Consider the following 16100-nt stretch of genomic DNA (forward strand, 5'->3'; position numbering starts at 1 on the left):
GGAAACCTTTGCATAGTTCCATTTGGGGCTTGGTGGTGAGGCAGCTGAAGGGGCTCTAGCTAATTGGGGCCTGTAGGGTAAGGTAAAAGGTATCAGGCTTTTCTGCCCTCCCACCATCAGGATAGATGAGGGAACCCTGTGATCCTGAATGCATGCCTGATGGCGAGCACCTGAAGTGGGTACACCTGTGCTAAGACTGTGCTTTTAAGGGCAGCGTCACAGGGACGCCAGGAGAAGCCGAAAGAGAAGAAGCCCGAAGCAGAAGCGGAGAACGCCAGCGAGCCCAGATAGAGTGAAGATTTGCAGGGGGCTGGGAAGACTGCCAGCCTCCCAGCCCCCCAGCACCCCTGCCTGCTGTGTACCCCTGCCTGCCGTGTACCTGGTAATCCCAATAAAAGCCTGCAAAACCACTGAGGACGCTGCCTCCTTCACCCGGTCTGCATGGGATCAGAAAACCTGCACTGTGCCCTGTTCCTGCCCTTACAGGGCCCCATTAGGTCAGGATGTCAGGTTGACTTGGGCGTGCAGAAGCCTGGACCAACCAGCCCTCCTCCCCGCCGTGCACACACAGATGCTGTTTCCAGCCCTCTCGTGGGAAGGTGCGTTGGTGGGGGAGGTCTGCGGGTGATTGACGTGTGGGGTTGAGTCTTTAATTAAAACTTGCAACGTGTGTCAGTCAGAAGAAAAGAAAGTTCAGCTGGAAGCCAGGGTCTTTATCCTGAGCATCATCAAGCGCTCCCCCGTGGGGGGGGTGTCACCTGCCTAATTGCTGCGCTGCAGCCCTGATGCCTCCTGATCGGCGCGGAGCCCACGTGTGACCATGGGGGTGAGAGCGTTCAGGCCGCTGGACGCACCGGCCTGAGGCGCCAGGCTCAGCTTGGATGAGTCCCGGCTCTGTGGTTCTCAGCCCTGGCGCCCATCCTCTGGAGTCACCTGGGCAGCTTTGAAGCAATCACACAATCCTTGAGAGTGACTCCCAGGCCAGCGTGCGTGGTAAGAGCTGTGCCAGGACCACAGTGCCACCTGGGATGACAACAGGCCAAGCTGCTCTTTGTTCAGATGGGGAAACTGAGGCCCTGGGAGGAGCAGAGATGTGCTTCTGGGAGCTCTGAACTAGTGGGATGCAGCTGTCTCCCTGCCTCTGACACCCCATAGCGCCAAAGGTGGGGTGCGGAGGGGTGAGACACTGGCTTGGCAAAGGGAGGTGAGTGGCGTGGGGGCAACCAGAGCCAGAGGGGGATAGCTATGAGAGAAGATAACTTCATCCCTGGCTCAGCTGAGCTTGGGGTACAGTGAGGGGGAGCCCTGCCTCAGCCTTACCCTAGCTTTTAGGAAGGCTTGGAGGAGTGAAGGCCTTTCTGGCAAAGATGTGGTCATGAGCCAGCAGCGTCAGCATCATCTGGGAGCATGTTAGGAAGATTCTTGGGGACCACGCAACACCCCCTATCCCAGAGTCTGCATCTTACAAGTTCCCAGGCAGCTTCTAAGCACGTTCAAATTTGAGAAAACCTGATGTAACGGATGCTGGGCTGGAAGCTGAACACTTGAGCTCTAGTTAGGTGACCCGAAGAAAGTTCTTTTAACTTCTCTTTAACAGTCTCTCCCTCTGTTCCACGGGGATACCTGAACCTGAAGACGTTGAAGCAGGAAGGGCCGGCGACGGGGAGGAGCAGACAGAGCGCACAGTCAAAGCAAGCAGAGCTGCCGGGTGGAGAGCAAGGCTGGGGCCATGGATTCCCTGCAGGTCACCTTGCAGGTCTGCAGGCTGGAGGTAGCTGGGGGGTGCTGCCAATGTAACAAACTCCCCAAAAGGCCTCCAGGTTCTTCTGATATGTCATTTTGTTCAAGCAGATTCATGGCTAGAAATCACATCCTCCATCTGCAAAACTCAGGACTTGGTTCCGGGCCCATGTCTTTGTGATCTAAAAAAATAACAAAAGCTATCAAAACAAAAGTTGATGCCAAGGAAGGGAAGTCACTTGAACTACAGGGAGAAAAGTGATGTGTCTACCTTCCCCTCTTCTCCTCCGCGCTTGTCCTGGCAGGGAGTAGCGCATGCTTGTGTGTGCATGTGTGTGCTGGTGTGTGCTGGTGTATGGGCATGTGTGTGCCTGTGCATCACATGCCTTTTCTGTGCACACACGTGTGTGCATGTGTGTTGCATGTGGGGTGTGGCCATGCATGCATATCATTGGTGTGTCTGTGCATGCACAGGCCTACACACCTGCAAGTGATCATGTGTGCTGTGTGTATGGTGTTGTGTACTTGTGTGTGTGTGACAATTTGTGTGCCAGAGAGGTGCGTGCATCTGTGCCACACGCAGGAAGGAGCATTCCTGTGGAAGTGCATGCATGTGTGTGAGCCCGTGTGTGCAGGATTTGTGTGTGCCTTTGTTTTTTTTTTTTCTTTTTATTTATTTGTTTGTTTGTTTTGTTTACACATGCGCTGGGTACAGCCAGAAGCGCGGGAGGGTGAGAGAATTCACCAGAGCCAGAGCGGGGAGCAGAGCAGGCAGAAGGACTGAAGTACACTGCTGAGGGGAGCAGCGGCAGGAGAGGTCTGCGCGCCATGTGGGACCCTCCTCAGGTGGCCGGGGAGCAGCCGGGGATCGAACCGGCGCTGCAGAGGCTGCGGGCAGCTTCGCAACCCAGCGCTCAACCGCTGCGCCACCAGGGAGGCCCTGTGTGTGCCTTTGTACAGGTGTGTGTTCCTGTGCACAAGTGTGAATGCATGCATCTATGCAAGTGTGCATGTGCGGGCCTGTGTGTGCATTTTGTGTGTGTGTTTGTTAGGTCGTGTGGAACTGTCAGTGATTTAAATGCTGCATTGGGGAGGAAGAGAGAGGAGAGGAGAGGCCAAGGTGTCCTTGACACGCAGGCGTTGGCTTGCACTTTTGGCTCATTCCATGTGACCCAGAGGCCCCTGCTGGTAATTGTTTCTCTCTTTTTTGGGTAGCTCCACAGTGTCAGCATGGAACCGAGCTGGTGAGTGAGCCTTGCAGACCACCCAGGGATAAACACCGTTTCTTTCAGGAAAATGGCCTGAAAAGAATTCCAATTGCCAGAGCTAATCACAGAAAGAAAAACGAAGGCATCCAAATTGGCTTTCAGTCTGAAAAATAGAAGCTGAGAGTGGATTAAAGAGCAGAGAGTCAAGTGGGACCCTGACTTAGACCTGGGCCTCTCAATGAGCTGCTCTTGGTAGAAACCAGGAAAAGCAATTCCCCACTCAGCTCGGAAAGGCCGCACAGGGGGCAGCCCGGTGCGAGGACAGAGGCTGATGCGAGGCGGGCACACCCGTGGCTGCCGAGGTGCTCGTGTCCTGCCTTGGCAGTCACTGCACGTTTCAGCTACTCTTCGCTCCTTTCTCGAGGGTTAGTTTAAGCTGGAGCTAGTATTTCCCAGAGTGGAATTCTTGAAGCTCTCTTATCTGCCTTCTTGTGAGAGTCCAGTCATTGCGAGCATGAGAGAAAACTGGGGTGAGTTAGAGAGAGTCAGAGGCATGAAAATTATTAATAATAATATTTTAATGGCTCATCTATATCGAGAGCTGACATCTACCAGGCGTGGAGCTAAGAGCTTTTATATTAAGGATAATTACACATCTATTAAGTAGAATAACATGATTCCCCACCTCCAGGAAGTTCTTCCTTGGTAAAATTCTACAAATTCTTAAGAGGCAGCTAAAATTGTTACCTCCTCTGAGAAAGCTTTCCCACCCATGGCAGCAGCTACTTCCCCGAATCAGAATTGCCAGTGGCAGGACCTGATTCTCGCCACCCCCACCCCAAGGTTCCTGAGAGTCTAGTCATCAGTCCTCAGCTCCTAGGCGGGTCTCTGCGGTTGTGGGGTGCATATCCAGTGTCCCAGGGGCTTCATCCTTTTAGTTGTCAGCAAATTCCACTCCCCCCAGCACCCCACTTCCTGGACAGCAGCCACCCTCCCTGCTTGTTTCTCATTTTGGGTGAAATTGATTTGAGCATTTCTACTTTAGGTTTAATTTCTTGTAAAAACATAAGAGAGCGGAGAATACTGTCCCTTGGGGACCGGCCTCCGTCCCCAGCAGGCAGCTCACCAGGACGCCGGTGCCAAAGGCTTCGAGGCGGAACAAAGGCTTCCTGGCAGATGGAGCTCAGTCCCTGCAGCCTCCCTCCACCCCCAACCCCTCCAGGCTCCTGAAGCCTCCCCCCACGCAGGACCCTTGCCCTCCCAAGTCATCAGAGACCCCCAGCAATCACCCTGCCTCCCCCCCCCCGCCCCCGGCAACCTCTTCTTCCTTTTCTGGATCTTCCTCAAGAGCATTTCAACAAGTTCAAGCCTCTCCATCCCTCAGAATCATACTAACAGCAATCCTTCTGGAAGCCCCTCTAGTTTGCCTCAGAGTTCTCTCCCCTGCTATAGCCAAGGTTATTGAACAATTAAAAAGGAGAAAAGGCCACAGGCCTCCCAGTTGGCTCGTTAGGCCCCACGGTGCGTCCGTCCTCCAGGTCGGCCTCTCCCAGTGTCCATGGACATTCTCCACCCCTTTCTCGGGGGGCAAGATCTCCGTTCCTTCTCCAGCTATGCTGTTCCCTCAACTTCTGAGACCCCCGTTCTGGTTTCTGCCCGTGTCTCTTTTCTTCCTTCTCCATCCTCCCCTCTCTGTCTTTCCCTAAATCCTGGGTGCCTCCAGGCCCTCTTCTTACTGCACGGTCTGTGTAACTGACATCGTGCCCGCTGCTGGCAGGACCCCAGACCCGTCCCTTAAGACCAGACATCTCGCCAGCTTCAGACCCTCCCACCCAGACTCCCGCTGCCAGTTGCACTTGCTGGTCCCCTGGCGTCCCAGACTCCATACCACCCAGGCTCACCTCAGCCTCCTCTCCCTGCTCCTACTGCAGGGAACTTCTAATGCGCACTGTGGCCCCCTGGGCCCCATGGTGGAGCCTGGTATCGAACTGCCCAAATGCCAATCCTGACTGTCCACGCAGTCAACGCCCACACCTGATGACTGGGTCTTCAGCTCCGCCCGTGGGCCCCGAGCTCCTCATCATCCCCACACCTTGTCCCAGAAGAGGCCCTTCATGTGTCACTCCCACCTGGGCAGCGAATCACCTCTAGCCTCCTCTCTGCTCCCGCCACCCCCGCCCCTCCAGCACATTCCCTGCAGCCAGAGTGGCTTTCAAAGGACGGAACTGATCACGCCTCTCTCGGCCTTCATCCATTTGCTCCCGATACATTTATCAGAGACCTACTGTGTGCCAGTCACTCAGCTACACTGGGGCATGTAGTGTGTTAAGAAGATGGTAAGAGGCCTCCCTGGTGGCACAGGGGTTAAAGACAGCGCTGTCAAGCTATCGCCTGCCACTGCAGCACGGCCAACCAGGGAGCAACGCACATGGCGCGGCAGACCTCTCCTGACTCACCCGCTGCTCCCCTCAGCAGTGTATTTCGGTCAGTCTGCCTGTTCTGCTCCCCACTCTCTCTCTGATAAATTCTCTCACCACCACCCCTGAGGTCTGGAGAGCCTAAGAAGAATGTTTTGAGAGCTGCTAGATTTGGGGGGTGTTTGTTACACAGCAGGCTTGCAGTGGTAACTGACCACGGCAAAGCATAATTACTGTGCTCACCTCAGTAGCACATCTGCTAAAACATGTAGAACCACACAGAGATTGGCACAGCCCCTTCACACACATGGTGGGCACATGTGTGAAGACTTGTGAAGACATCCATCTATCTTTTAAAAGCAGTAATTTGCCGGGTGCCAAACCCAGAACTAAATTTGCAACACCAAGAACCAGCTACTTGGTTCTCATCCTTCGCGCCTATGTCAAAGATTTGAGTCAGTAGCAGGAGGATCTCTTGGAGAGCGAATTTCTGGAGTGTACTATGGTGTGCAGTGAGAACACCTGCATCTCGTCTCCGGCGAGAGTGCTTGGCACATGCCTGTAGCTGACGGCTCTGCGGATCACTCAGCCTCGGCCTGTGAGTCCAGTGGGTGAAGGGCTGTCCGCGTTAGATGCTCAAGGCCCTTCCTAGCTCACATCAACTTTTGCTCTGAGAGCTGATTGGGACAAAGTACGTGCGTCTCATTTGGAGCAGAAGTGAGACCAGAGAAAGCTGGCATGGGGGTGTTGTGGACCCTTTCCAAGGGAGCACCCCAGAGGGAGCACCCTGGAGGGAGCACCCTGGAGGGAGCATCCCGGAGGGACCCAGGCTGAGCTCAGCACAGAGAACCTACAGGTATTGGAACCTTCCTACGGGCTACAGGAGAACTAAGCAAATAACCCAAATAGAGATGTTTAGAACTGCAGCAAGATTCCTGCAGGTGAGAGAGTCCCCCAAATCTACAAAGGTACCCTGGGATTTTGATACCATCCTTAGCATTGAACGTGAACCCAGTGCGGCATGGTTTTGACCCACTGTCCTCTGGCCTCTTCCCTCAGCCCCATCACCTCCCAAGAGAAAGGAGAGAGAAGCTGCAATCAGCTGGAGGGGCAGCGCCTGCCCCTTCTCCCGTCGCTAGCCGCCGGCGCCGTGGACCGCAGCAGGGGAAGGAGGGAAAATCTCTCCTTTGAATGAAGACCGAAATGCCAGTGATCACAGGGGCCGGGATTTTCAGTCGGGCTGTATTTGCCAGCTGCAGTGCCTGGGGCGCGGAGGGGAGAAGTCATGTCAGTCCAGGCTTTCATGGCAGAGGAGAGCAGCAAAGCCCGCGGCCATCTCACGAAGCAGAGGGAGAGCAGAGCTGTTTGTTCTCTGCTGCCGTCGATGGGGTTGAAGTCAGGTGCAGTTGGGGGTCCTGAGGTCTGGGCCAGATGATGAGGGTGACCGCTGGAACTCGCTAGCCGGCAAACAGCTCCCCCTCCCTCCACAGCCGCTGGGCCGGAGGCCACCTGGCCGGGAACGCCAATCCCCGCCCTTCTCAGAGGTAGCCTGTGTCACATGCTGGCTCTTGCCTGTGGAAAGGATGTATCCCCCTAAACAGCAGAGCCACCCTCTGCACTCTCCTCCCCTATACCCCCAGCTCTGTTGAACCTGACTGTGGCAGCGGCCCTGACCCCAACAAGGTCCTGAGATGGAGGTCCCTGAACCCCGGGTGCCCGAATGACCCGGGAGCAGAGCCGCCTCGGGCTGACCACGCTCCTCCCAGACTCCCCGCGACAAAGAAGCCAAGTTCTCCTGTTACAGGGCTGGGCCCTTTGCTCAGAGTTGGAGCACCTCGCTTCCTGTGAGTTACACCTGCCATGTCCTCTGAACCCCGTTCACACATGGCGCCCCAACCTTCCCGCCTCCCCCACCAGACAGTAATCCCTCGGCTGGCTTGGTTTGGAAAGCTCTGGAGAGAAAACATGCTTTGCAGTGAAATGTGGCTTCTAGACCAGCTGGTCCTCTTACTGGCTGTGCAACCTCAGGCAAGTAGCCCGGCCATGGGTCCCACGAGCAGGTGTCGGCAACAGGTCCGGTCCGGTGCAGAGAGGTCAGCTGCTTCTCCCATCCCGCCTCCCAGCAGCCTTGCTGGCTGTGCAACCTCAGGCAAGTAGCCCGGCCGTAGGACCCACAAGCAGGTCAGGTGTTGAGAGGTCAGCTGCCTCTCCCATCCCCCTGCCAGTAGCCTTGACACCCAGCCTCCCATCAGCCCCCACCAAGCTATGACACAGACCAACATTTTTCTTTAGAGTGACAGGTTCAGAGAGGCGGAACAGAACAAGCACTCAGAGTTCACAGGGCAGAATTGTCTGAAATCAGATTCCTGATGCTCCTGTCCAAGGTGGGAGATTAAGCTGGTCATCCGGCTCTGCTCCGAATGGCCTCACCAGGAGGGGAATTCTCCTACAATCTTATCCCCCTTCTGCCCCAGGGCTAAGAGAGTTGCGAAGCCTTCTTCTGTTCCTTAGCCAGGTTCTGGGGTGAGACTGGGATGCAGGGATGGGGCTGGAGCGTGGCTGTTCTATTTAGCAACGCCTGGAATGCTGTGGATTGTGCCTTAGGAATATTAGCTCCTTCTTGCAGAGAAGGTCAGGGTGCAAGGGGCTGTCTATGTGTTGTCTGGCCCAGCTGTGCTCCCCACCTCCTTTTTTTTTTTTTTTAAAGATTTATTTATTTATTTATGCAAGCACTGGGTACAGTCAGAAGCGCGGGAGGGTGAGAGAATTCACCAGAGTCAGAGCGGGGAGCAGAGCAGGCAGATTGATGAAGTACACTGCTGAGGGGAGCAGCGGGCGGCAGGAGAGGTCTGTGAACCATGTGGGACCCTCACCCGGTAGCCGGGGATCGAACCGGCACTGCAGAGGCTGCGGGCAGCTTTAAAACCCAGCGCTCAACCGCTGCGCCCTTGGGGAGGCCCCCGCCTCCTTTTTACAGAGAAAGAAACCAAGGCCTGGCTGAGGACACAGCTAATTCGCAGTCCCACCTGGAAGGGGAGGTAGGCCCGCGTCCGGCGCAGTGGAAGGGTGGCTTGGTTTACCTGCCGCCAGCCTCAGGTAGCCCTCCTTAGGGTGCAGCACTGGCCTGCAACACAAGGGGTGTTCACCCCCATGTTTGCAAACCCAAGACTAGGAGAACAGCCAAGGGGCCTGTCTCTCCCACTGACCTTATGGGGTTGAAGTGGACAAAGGCGGGAGAGAAGCTGGCTCCCCCCAGGCTCGCCTGGTTTTGTCACCCTAACAGCTCTCCTTGCTTTGTGACAACCTGACAAGGATTTCTCCCTCTGGATCGTGAGCTCCTGGCAGGCAGTGTCTGTCCTACTCCTCTCTGAACCCGCCTCAGGCCGGTGCTGCCACGCCCGGCTTTTGCTGATGGATCAAAAGCGCAGGCCGTCTCCATCTCCCAGCTGGCAGGCCCTTCCCTACCGCACAGGGAGCCAAGGCAGCCTCTGGTTTCGAGTCCCCGAGCTGTCCCTCCTCCAGGTGGGCCATCTGGGGCAAGATACTGCAATGGGGTGAACAGGAGGAACGTGGTTCTCATGCAGGGAGAGGGAGGAAGCCCTCGACACCATGGGGAAAGCGCGAGCAGGGGCGGGCCCCACGGCCTCTCTTCCTCTGCCCAGTGGACCTGGTTCTGGGAGGACACACTGGAGACTCACAGGGACCAGCCCCATCCCCGCTGCCGTCCCGGCCTGTCCTGCCTCACTCCACACAAGGGCACGCTCGCTGGTCCAGCGTTCAGCAAGCCCTGTCCGGAGGTGCCCACAGCGCTGACCGCACACGCATAGGGGCCCTGTCTCGGCGAGGGGCTGCCCGCGGGGGACGGTAGGGGTGGGACTCCATCATGGGGGCTGCCCTGGGCAACGGAGGGAGCTCACTGGTGTCCCGGGCCTACACCCACAAAATGCAAGTAGCATGTCAAGCCCCACCCCCGTCATCAATCTCGACAACCGAAAATGTCTCCATTGTCCAAATGTTCCAGGGGGGTGAAATCACGCTCCTGGAACCACGTGGGGTGACAGTCCACAGGGGGCCTGTCTGACCAGGGCACCCCTCCAGAGGCGCAGACAACTCGTCACCCTCCTAAGGCCCAGAAGGGCCAGGGGAAGGGCACAACCTCCTATCTTGGGGTTTTATTCCCTCCCCATCCCCCCCACACATAACCTTCAATGCCCATTCAGCGCTGACTGGCAGGCAAGGGCCCCAGGCCCCTGTGATTTGGGGGGGCAAAGTCCAGCTTGGGTTGGGGTTGGGGGGCCGGTGAGGAAACACAGAAAGCACATAAGGTCAAGGACACAGCTTAGAAACAAACCCACTTTAATCGGTAGTATACAGAGCTCCGGGGGAGGGGTCTTGACCAGGTGAGACCAGGCCTCACACCTGTCCTGGCCCAGTACCTGGTCTGCGTGGAGGATTCAGGCTGCAGCAGGGCAGGGGTTGGGGGGGCACAGAAGCAGGATCAGAGCAGCGTCTCTGAGCGGCAGGCACCAGGGGTGTGGGGTCTGCAGAGCATGTGTGTATCCGTGTTCACGTGTGCGCACATGTGTGACATGGGCACAATGCACACAGAACCTCCAGGAGCCCTCAAAGACCAGCGGCAGGAGAGGGTCAGGAAGAGGACGCCTCCATCCCGAAGGCCCTGGGGCTGGGGGAGCATCGGGAGCAGGGGCTCGTCAAGGCCCCGAAGGCCCAGCCCTGACCCTGCTCTGCCACTCACAGACTTGCTGTGTGACCTGAGGCGAGTTACTTACCCTCTCTGGGTAAAAGTCACTAAACAATCACTGAGGTTGCTTATGGCCCTAAACTTCAATATTTTTAAAGAGATTAAATTATAAAAACACTTTTGTGAAGAGTGAATGACAAGGCCTTTGGTCTATAGGTTCAAATCCCACTGAGCCTGGCACCCAGATAAGCCGATCCCGGGCATGAGAGAAACCCACGGGGAGCTTTCCTCACCCACCTCTCCCGAGCTCAGCCCTGGCTCCCAGCTGCTCCCCCCAGCTCCCCTCAGCTGTGCGAGCAGAAGGCAGTGGGACGGCAGGGGCAGGTAGAGGGGGGTCAAGGACAGCGGCCAGGGCTGGAGAGACCCAGCCTTGGGGCGTAAAGTGCATGCTCACCCTCTTTGTTTCCTAGCGCACAGTGGACCCAGCACCCAGCAGGTGCCCAATAAATGCTTGAGGAACTAGCACAGTGGAGGACAGCGGGTTCCAGGGGGAGCTCTGCCCTGAACTAGCTAGGGGCAGGGCAGGGCCAGGGCTGGGCCAGGACAGGTCACCTTCCCCTTCGGTCTCCTCTGTGAGATGCAGCCGGAGAGGCAGCCAGGGCCCCCTGTCCTGCCCGTGCAGCTCCCGCGGCGGGCAGCGTCCAGCTGCAGACAGGCAGGGGGACCACGTCTGGGAGTGGGGAGGTCGGTGTCCCCAGCAGAGGCTGCAGATCCAAAAGGGGCGGGGGCCTGGCCGACGAAGGGTCACTAGGCTTTTACAGTACGACGATTTCCATTTTCTACAGCTACACACGACATGGGAACAGCTGCAACGACAAAGCATAACCTGCAGACGAGAAGAGCCAGGAGAGGAGGCTGAGGCGCGTGGGCCGAGGGGACGTGGTCCGGGGGATGGTGGTCGTGCCCGCTTCCAGCACAGACTCCCTTGGCTCCGTCGGGACAGCGGGAGGCCCCTTGGGGGTGGTGGCAGAAGAGCTGAACCAAAGAGCAAGAATTCAGGATGGGGGAAGGGCCGAGATCTCCCAGCTGCCTCCTAAGCCAAGCAGGGTGTACACCAGGACACAGAGCACGACCCCACCTCGCTCCGAGCATCCTGATTTCATCCTGTGACTGTCCCAGGAGCTCCCATGGGATGCAGGGCTCCGGGCCCCTCCAGCATCAGCGTTTCTTGCACATATAGATAGGAAGGGCCCCGGTCCCTCTTAAGTCCAGATGTCTCCCATCTTCGTCTCCTGCCCTGCAGAGATCTACCCCCCTCGGAGGAGGAGCTGAAACCTGGGGGAGCTGCAACGGTGGGGGAGGGATCAGAGGAGACTGGCAGGAGGGCAGGAGGAGGTCCGGGGGCAGAGGCTGGGGTCCTGCAGTCTGGCACCGAAGGTCATGGAACAAGACTGCCCTTGGGGTGTCATCGGGGGACGCAAGCAGCGGGCACCGGGCCGCCTCCCGTAAGGCACTGCCCAAAGGCCCACCCCAGCGCCCCCTCCCGCTCACTGGATGGTGCATTTGTCCCGCTCGCGGGCCTGGCCCTCCCGGAGGACCTTGGCCTTGATGTACTTGAGGTCGCTGTTGACGCTGGGGCGGCGGGCGAAGGGCGAGACCATGCCGTAGGCGTCCATGTCCTTGACGCGGCGCATGCAGAAGGGCCGGGGGTGGAAGGCGTCGCCGTACTGCACGGAGATCTTGCGGTGCAGCGCGGGGCTCATCTCGTGCGGCAGCTTGGCCATGCTGAACAGCACGTAGAACATCTCGTCCACGTTGGTGTTCTTCTTGGCCGACACCTCGAAGTAGGCGCAGTTCTCGTCGCCGGACACCAGCAGCTCGGCCTCGGTGGTGGCCACCTGGCGGCACAGCTCGCCGTGGTCATTCTTGTTGCCGCAGATGACCATGGGCAGCTCCGCCGCCTCCTTGGTCTTGTTCTTCAGGCAGGACTTGACCTCCAGGATCTGCTTCTGAAGCCGCTTGACCTCGTCAAAGGATTCCCGGTTGTCCAGGCTGAACACCAGGATGAAGACGTCACCTGCGGGGAGAGAGGGCCCGGGCGGTGAGTCTGCAGGCTGCTCCTGACCAGACCCCGGAGCTGACATCTAGGGGTGCAGCGAGCCCTTCTCGTGGCCTAACCACCCCCCTACCCCACAGCAGCTTGTGGAGGGGTGGCTGGTGTCCCCCCCTTATCTGAACCAAGGGACTGAGGCCAGAGGGTTCAATCCCCTGATGGAGGTTACGCCTGTATGGGGCAGAGCCTGGTTTCAAGACAATTAATTCACCCTACGTTTCCCTGCAGGGCTGGAGACAGCTTGTCAGCGTGAGTGGGTGAGTGGACTGCATTAGAATAACAATACACACATCCGTGCCCTGTCTTGCTCAGTGCACATCCCCAGGGCCTGGACATACAGCAGGAGCCCAGGAGCTGGATGGGCAGACCTAGGCTCCAGGGGCCTCCTCCATTACTCGCCACCAGCCTGGGGCAGCTTAGTTCTCCCTCCACCCCCACGGATCAAGCCCTGCCTGGAGGGGTGACTTGGAGCAGGGCAGGGGACCACGGCCATAGCAAGAGCTCAGGGGTCTCAGGGATCACCGTGACCACGTGGACACGCCACCGTGAGAGCCCATGGGGCCAGGTGCTTCAGGACCATTTTTTCTCCTTTGACTCATCTGTGAGGAGCTTTCCTCACCTGCACGTTACAGGCGAGCAGCTGCTCAGCACAGGGAAGCCACCGCCTGAGATCACACACCTCCAGCGGGCCCAGCGCTGTCCTCACCTGGCAGAGCCCGGCACACAGGAGGTGTCCTCTGCTTCCCAAACACGCCAGGGCTGGGGAAGTAAAGACAAGCCTCCCAGGCCCGCCCTGGCCCTCCACAACCTGCTGCACCTGTCGAGACAGGCACTGAGTCTGAACCGGGGACCATGTGGAGGGGGCGCAGCGGCAGGAAGGGTGGGAGAGGCCGGTGCCATCACCCCAAGCACAGGTCCTGATTCCTCCATCACACGCTTGCGTTGAAAGCACTTTCCTTACCCTGGCTTAAGTCCTTAAGAACCTGCAGTGAGCTACAGAGCCCCCACTTTTATAGACCAGAAAACGGAGGTTCAGAGGCGTCAGTGACTTGAGAGGAAACTCAATCCCCATTTGTTCTGTCTCGTCCCCCCAAGCCCTCAGAGCACACCACTGCCCCCACCCCAGAGCACATCCCACATTCAGAATGGAGCTCCGGACACAGGCACTCTGAACAGTGAGCTCGGAGCCTAGGGTGACTCCACCCTGCCCTAGTCTCCCAGCGCCCAGCCACGGTGGTGTTCACCAGGCCGGCTGGCTGGGGTGGCAGGGGATGGATGACGGTGGAGCTGTTTAGAAAGGCTCTTGCCAGGCAGCGCCAACCTGGTCATTGTTTCGACTCCGGCTGCCAAGACCCCGTCCCGCTAGGTTAATCCTTGGCCTCTAGGGACTCGGTGGCCTTGGCATACTCAAATGCAAGACTGCGGATGCCAAGCCCCAGAGAGGGCTGGCTGGCAGCTGGGAGGAGTCTGGCGGTGGAATTAATGGCTTTCAGAATTTCCTGCACGCCAGCACCAGGCTGGAAAATGAGGCACGGGTTGGTGAGTGAGAAAAGCCAGCAGACAGATGTGCTCAGAATGATGGGTGACTTAGAAGGAGACAGACAAAAGGGCCCTCTGTGATGAGGACAGGAGTGAGCATGTCATCGTGTCTGGGGAGGGTCAGGAGAGTCCCAGCAGACTTTGGGGTGGCCCCCTCTGGGACAGGGCAAGAGCCTGGCACTGGGGGCAGGGGTGAGGGGGGCATTTGGGCTTTATATGCTTGAAGGAGGGTGTGTCTATCTTTTATTCATGCGATTAAAGACTGATTTTGGAACACGCATGTGGCCCCTCCTCCACCTCTTTCTCCCTCTGATGCTGGCCTTATCTGTGGGTCCCCAAGGCAGGGAGAGCTGGCATCCCACAGTGCCCACTGTGGACTACAGCAACCCCCGCCCCCAGCACTCTCCTGCAGTCCTGGAAGCCACACGGGTGCGGCTGGGGGACACGGGTGCGGCTGGGGCACCAAGCTTCAGAGCCAGGGCTCAAGCAGGCCTGCCGGGGCCCCTTCTCACTGTGCACTCCCTCTCCGAAATGTGGGGTTGGGTGGGGGTGGGGTTCTGAGCGCCATCAGGGTCAGATGGTCAACAAGGACCAGGGTCTTAGCTGGGGCACGGGGGAACAGAGGCCAGGGTGCGGGTTCCTGATGGAGCAATTTCTCCTGAGATCACCCCACAGGTGATCTCAGCTGCAGCTGCCTGCGGCCCCGTGCTCACCCCCTCCTGCCTCACCGTGCCCCGGATGGGAAGGCAGGACTGGGAGTGGCCTGCCCGGCTGCAGCAGCCACATGGTAAGTGCTGGTTCCACCTCAGACCCCAATATTTATCGAGCACATATTAGCCGCTCAACAGACACCTTCCAAATTTTAACTCACTTAATTTCCACAAGGACCTGTGGGGTGAGCGCTGATGTGATGCCAATTTACAGATGGGAAAACTGAGACCCAAGAGATGAAGGCACAAAGCTAGAGGTGCAGAAGCAGGAGCAGCAGAAGCAGGCGCATGCCAGGCCAACCTGGCTCTGGGCCTGGGCAGTTGGCACGAACCTGCCCGGGTAATGCGAACGGTAGCAGGCCCCATCCCCACCTGCCCGAGTCCCCGCCACCTCCTCTCCCTCCCCACCACTCCCAGCAGGGCGGAGAGGCTACAGGAGAACTCCCCTCTGGCACCAGGGCCAGCCCGCCGACTGCCAGCTGCACTAGCACCTGGAGGAACTTAACCTCGTTGGGCCCCAGCTTCCCCACTCCTAAAATGGAAGCAAACAACTACCTCCTGGGTTAGTTGCAAGGATTAAATAAACACATGCCGAGCTGGAGGAACGGGCCGGGCACATGGCTGCTGCCATCATCATCACTGCTATTATTTCCAGACCCCTAGCACGGGCCCCCCACCTTCCCTCTGGCTGACTGGCACCCAGGTATCCTGCCCTGACCTCTCTGAGAGGTGGCAAAGGCCTGGGGTGTCAGCAGAACCGGATGACCCCGGGCCCTGGGTGCTGCTGGGTCACCTCCCAGAGGAGGCCACAACCCCGACACCGCCTGTCTCGGGAAGGCGCACCAGCAGCTAGGAGAAGTCCGCCAGACCGGGCAGCACGGAATCTGGGCCCCAGACACTGTCCACTGGGCCCACGCAGAGGCACCTCTCTGAGCCTCCCGGTCAAGGGCTCCTTGCCGAGCTCCCCACCCACGTCTCCAGTCCCTGGCCCACACGGCACCCACCTGTGAGGATGGACAGCCTGCGCATGGCGGGGAAGGGGTGGTTGCCGGACGTGTCCAGGATGTCCAGCTGGTACATGTCGCCGCGGATGTTGTAGACCTTGCGGTGGAAGTCCTCGATGGTCGGCGTGTACTGGTCCTCGAAGCGCCCATTGAGGAAGCGGGACACGATGGAGCTCTTGCCCACGCGCGAGGCGCCCAGCACCACCATGCGGTAGGAGTTCTTGGCCGGCACGCTGAGCGTGCAGTTGCCGCTGGACAAGGTCTTCATCATGGCTCGGGGCTGGCGGGACAGAGGGCGGGAGCAGGGTCAGGGGGCCCGGTCCCCGCCCCTGGCTGGAGGCCTCTGTCAGCGCCCCGGTTTCTGCCCCTAAACTGGGAACGTGGCACCAGGACTCTCAAGGGCCTGGTCTTGGGCCCACTCGCCCACTCACACCCCCTCTCACATCTCCTCCGTTCCCCCACTCACCCCTACTTCCCTCTTCTCACTCGCCCCAGCTCAGGCCTGCCGGGGAGCCAGTCCCCCCTCACCGATCACTCCTGACTGCTCCGGGGCACGGAGCGTGACTCCTGGACTCATTTTCCTCATCTATAAAATGGGCTCGAGGCTCGGCTTTGTACGGGCTCAGTGGCGGGGCGAGACCTCAGAAATCTGGCTCTGAGAACTGAG

At 58.5% G+C, this 16100-nt stretch overlaps 1 protein-coding gene across 1 annotated transcript; it reads right to left on the reverse strand.

The window, feature by feature from the left end:
• Positions 1-11614: 11614 nt before the first annotated feature.
• Positions 11615-15704, reverse strand: RASD2 (RASD family member 2; the record flags this gene model as incomplete). Its single annotated transcript, XM_084255090.1, has 2 exons — positions 11615-12144; positions 15434-15704. The coding sequence occupies 2 exons, from the start codon at positions 15702-15704 to the stop codon at positions 11615-11617; spliced, it is 801 nt and encodes a 266-aa protein (XP_084111216.1).
• Between the last annotated feature and the right edge of the window lie 396 nt (positions 15705-16100).

The sequence above is a fragment of the Talpa europaea genome (genome assembly GCF_964194135.1).
Source record: "Talpa europaea genome assembly, chromosome: 15".
Classification (NCBI taxonomy): Eukaryota; Metazoa; Chordata; class Mammalia; order Eulipotyphla; family Talpidae; genus Talpa; species Talpa europaea.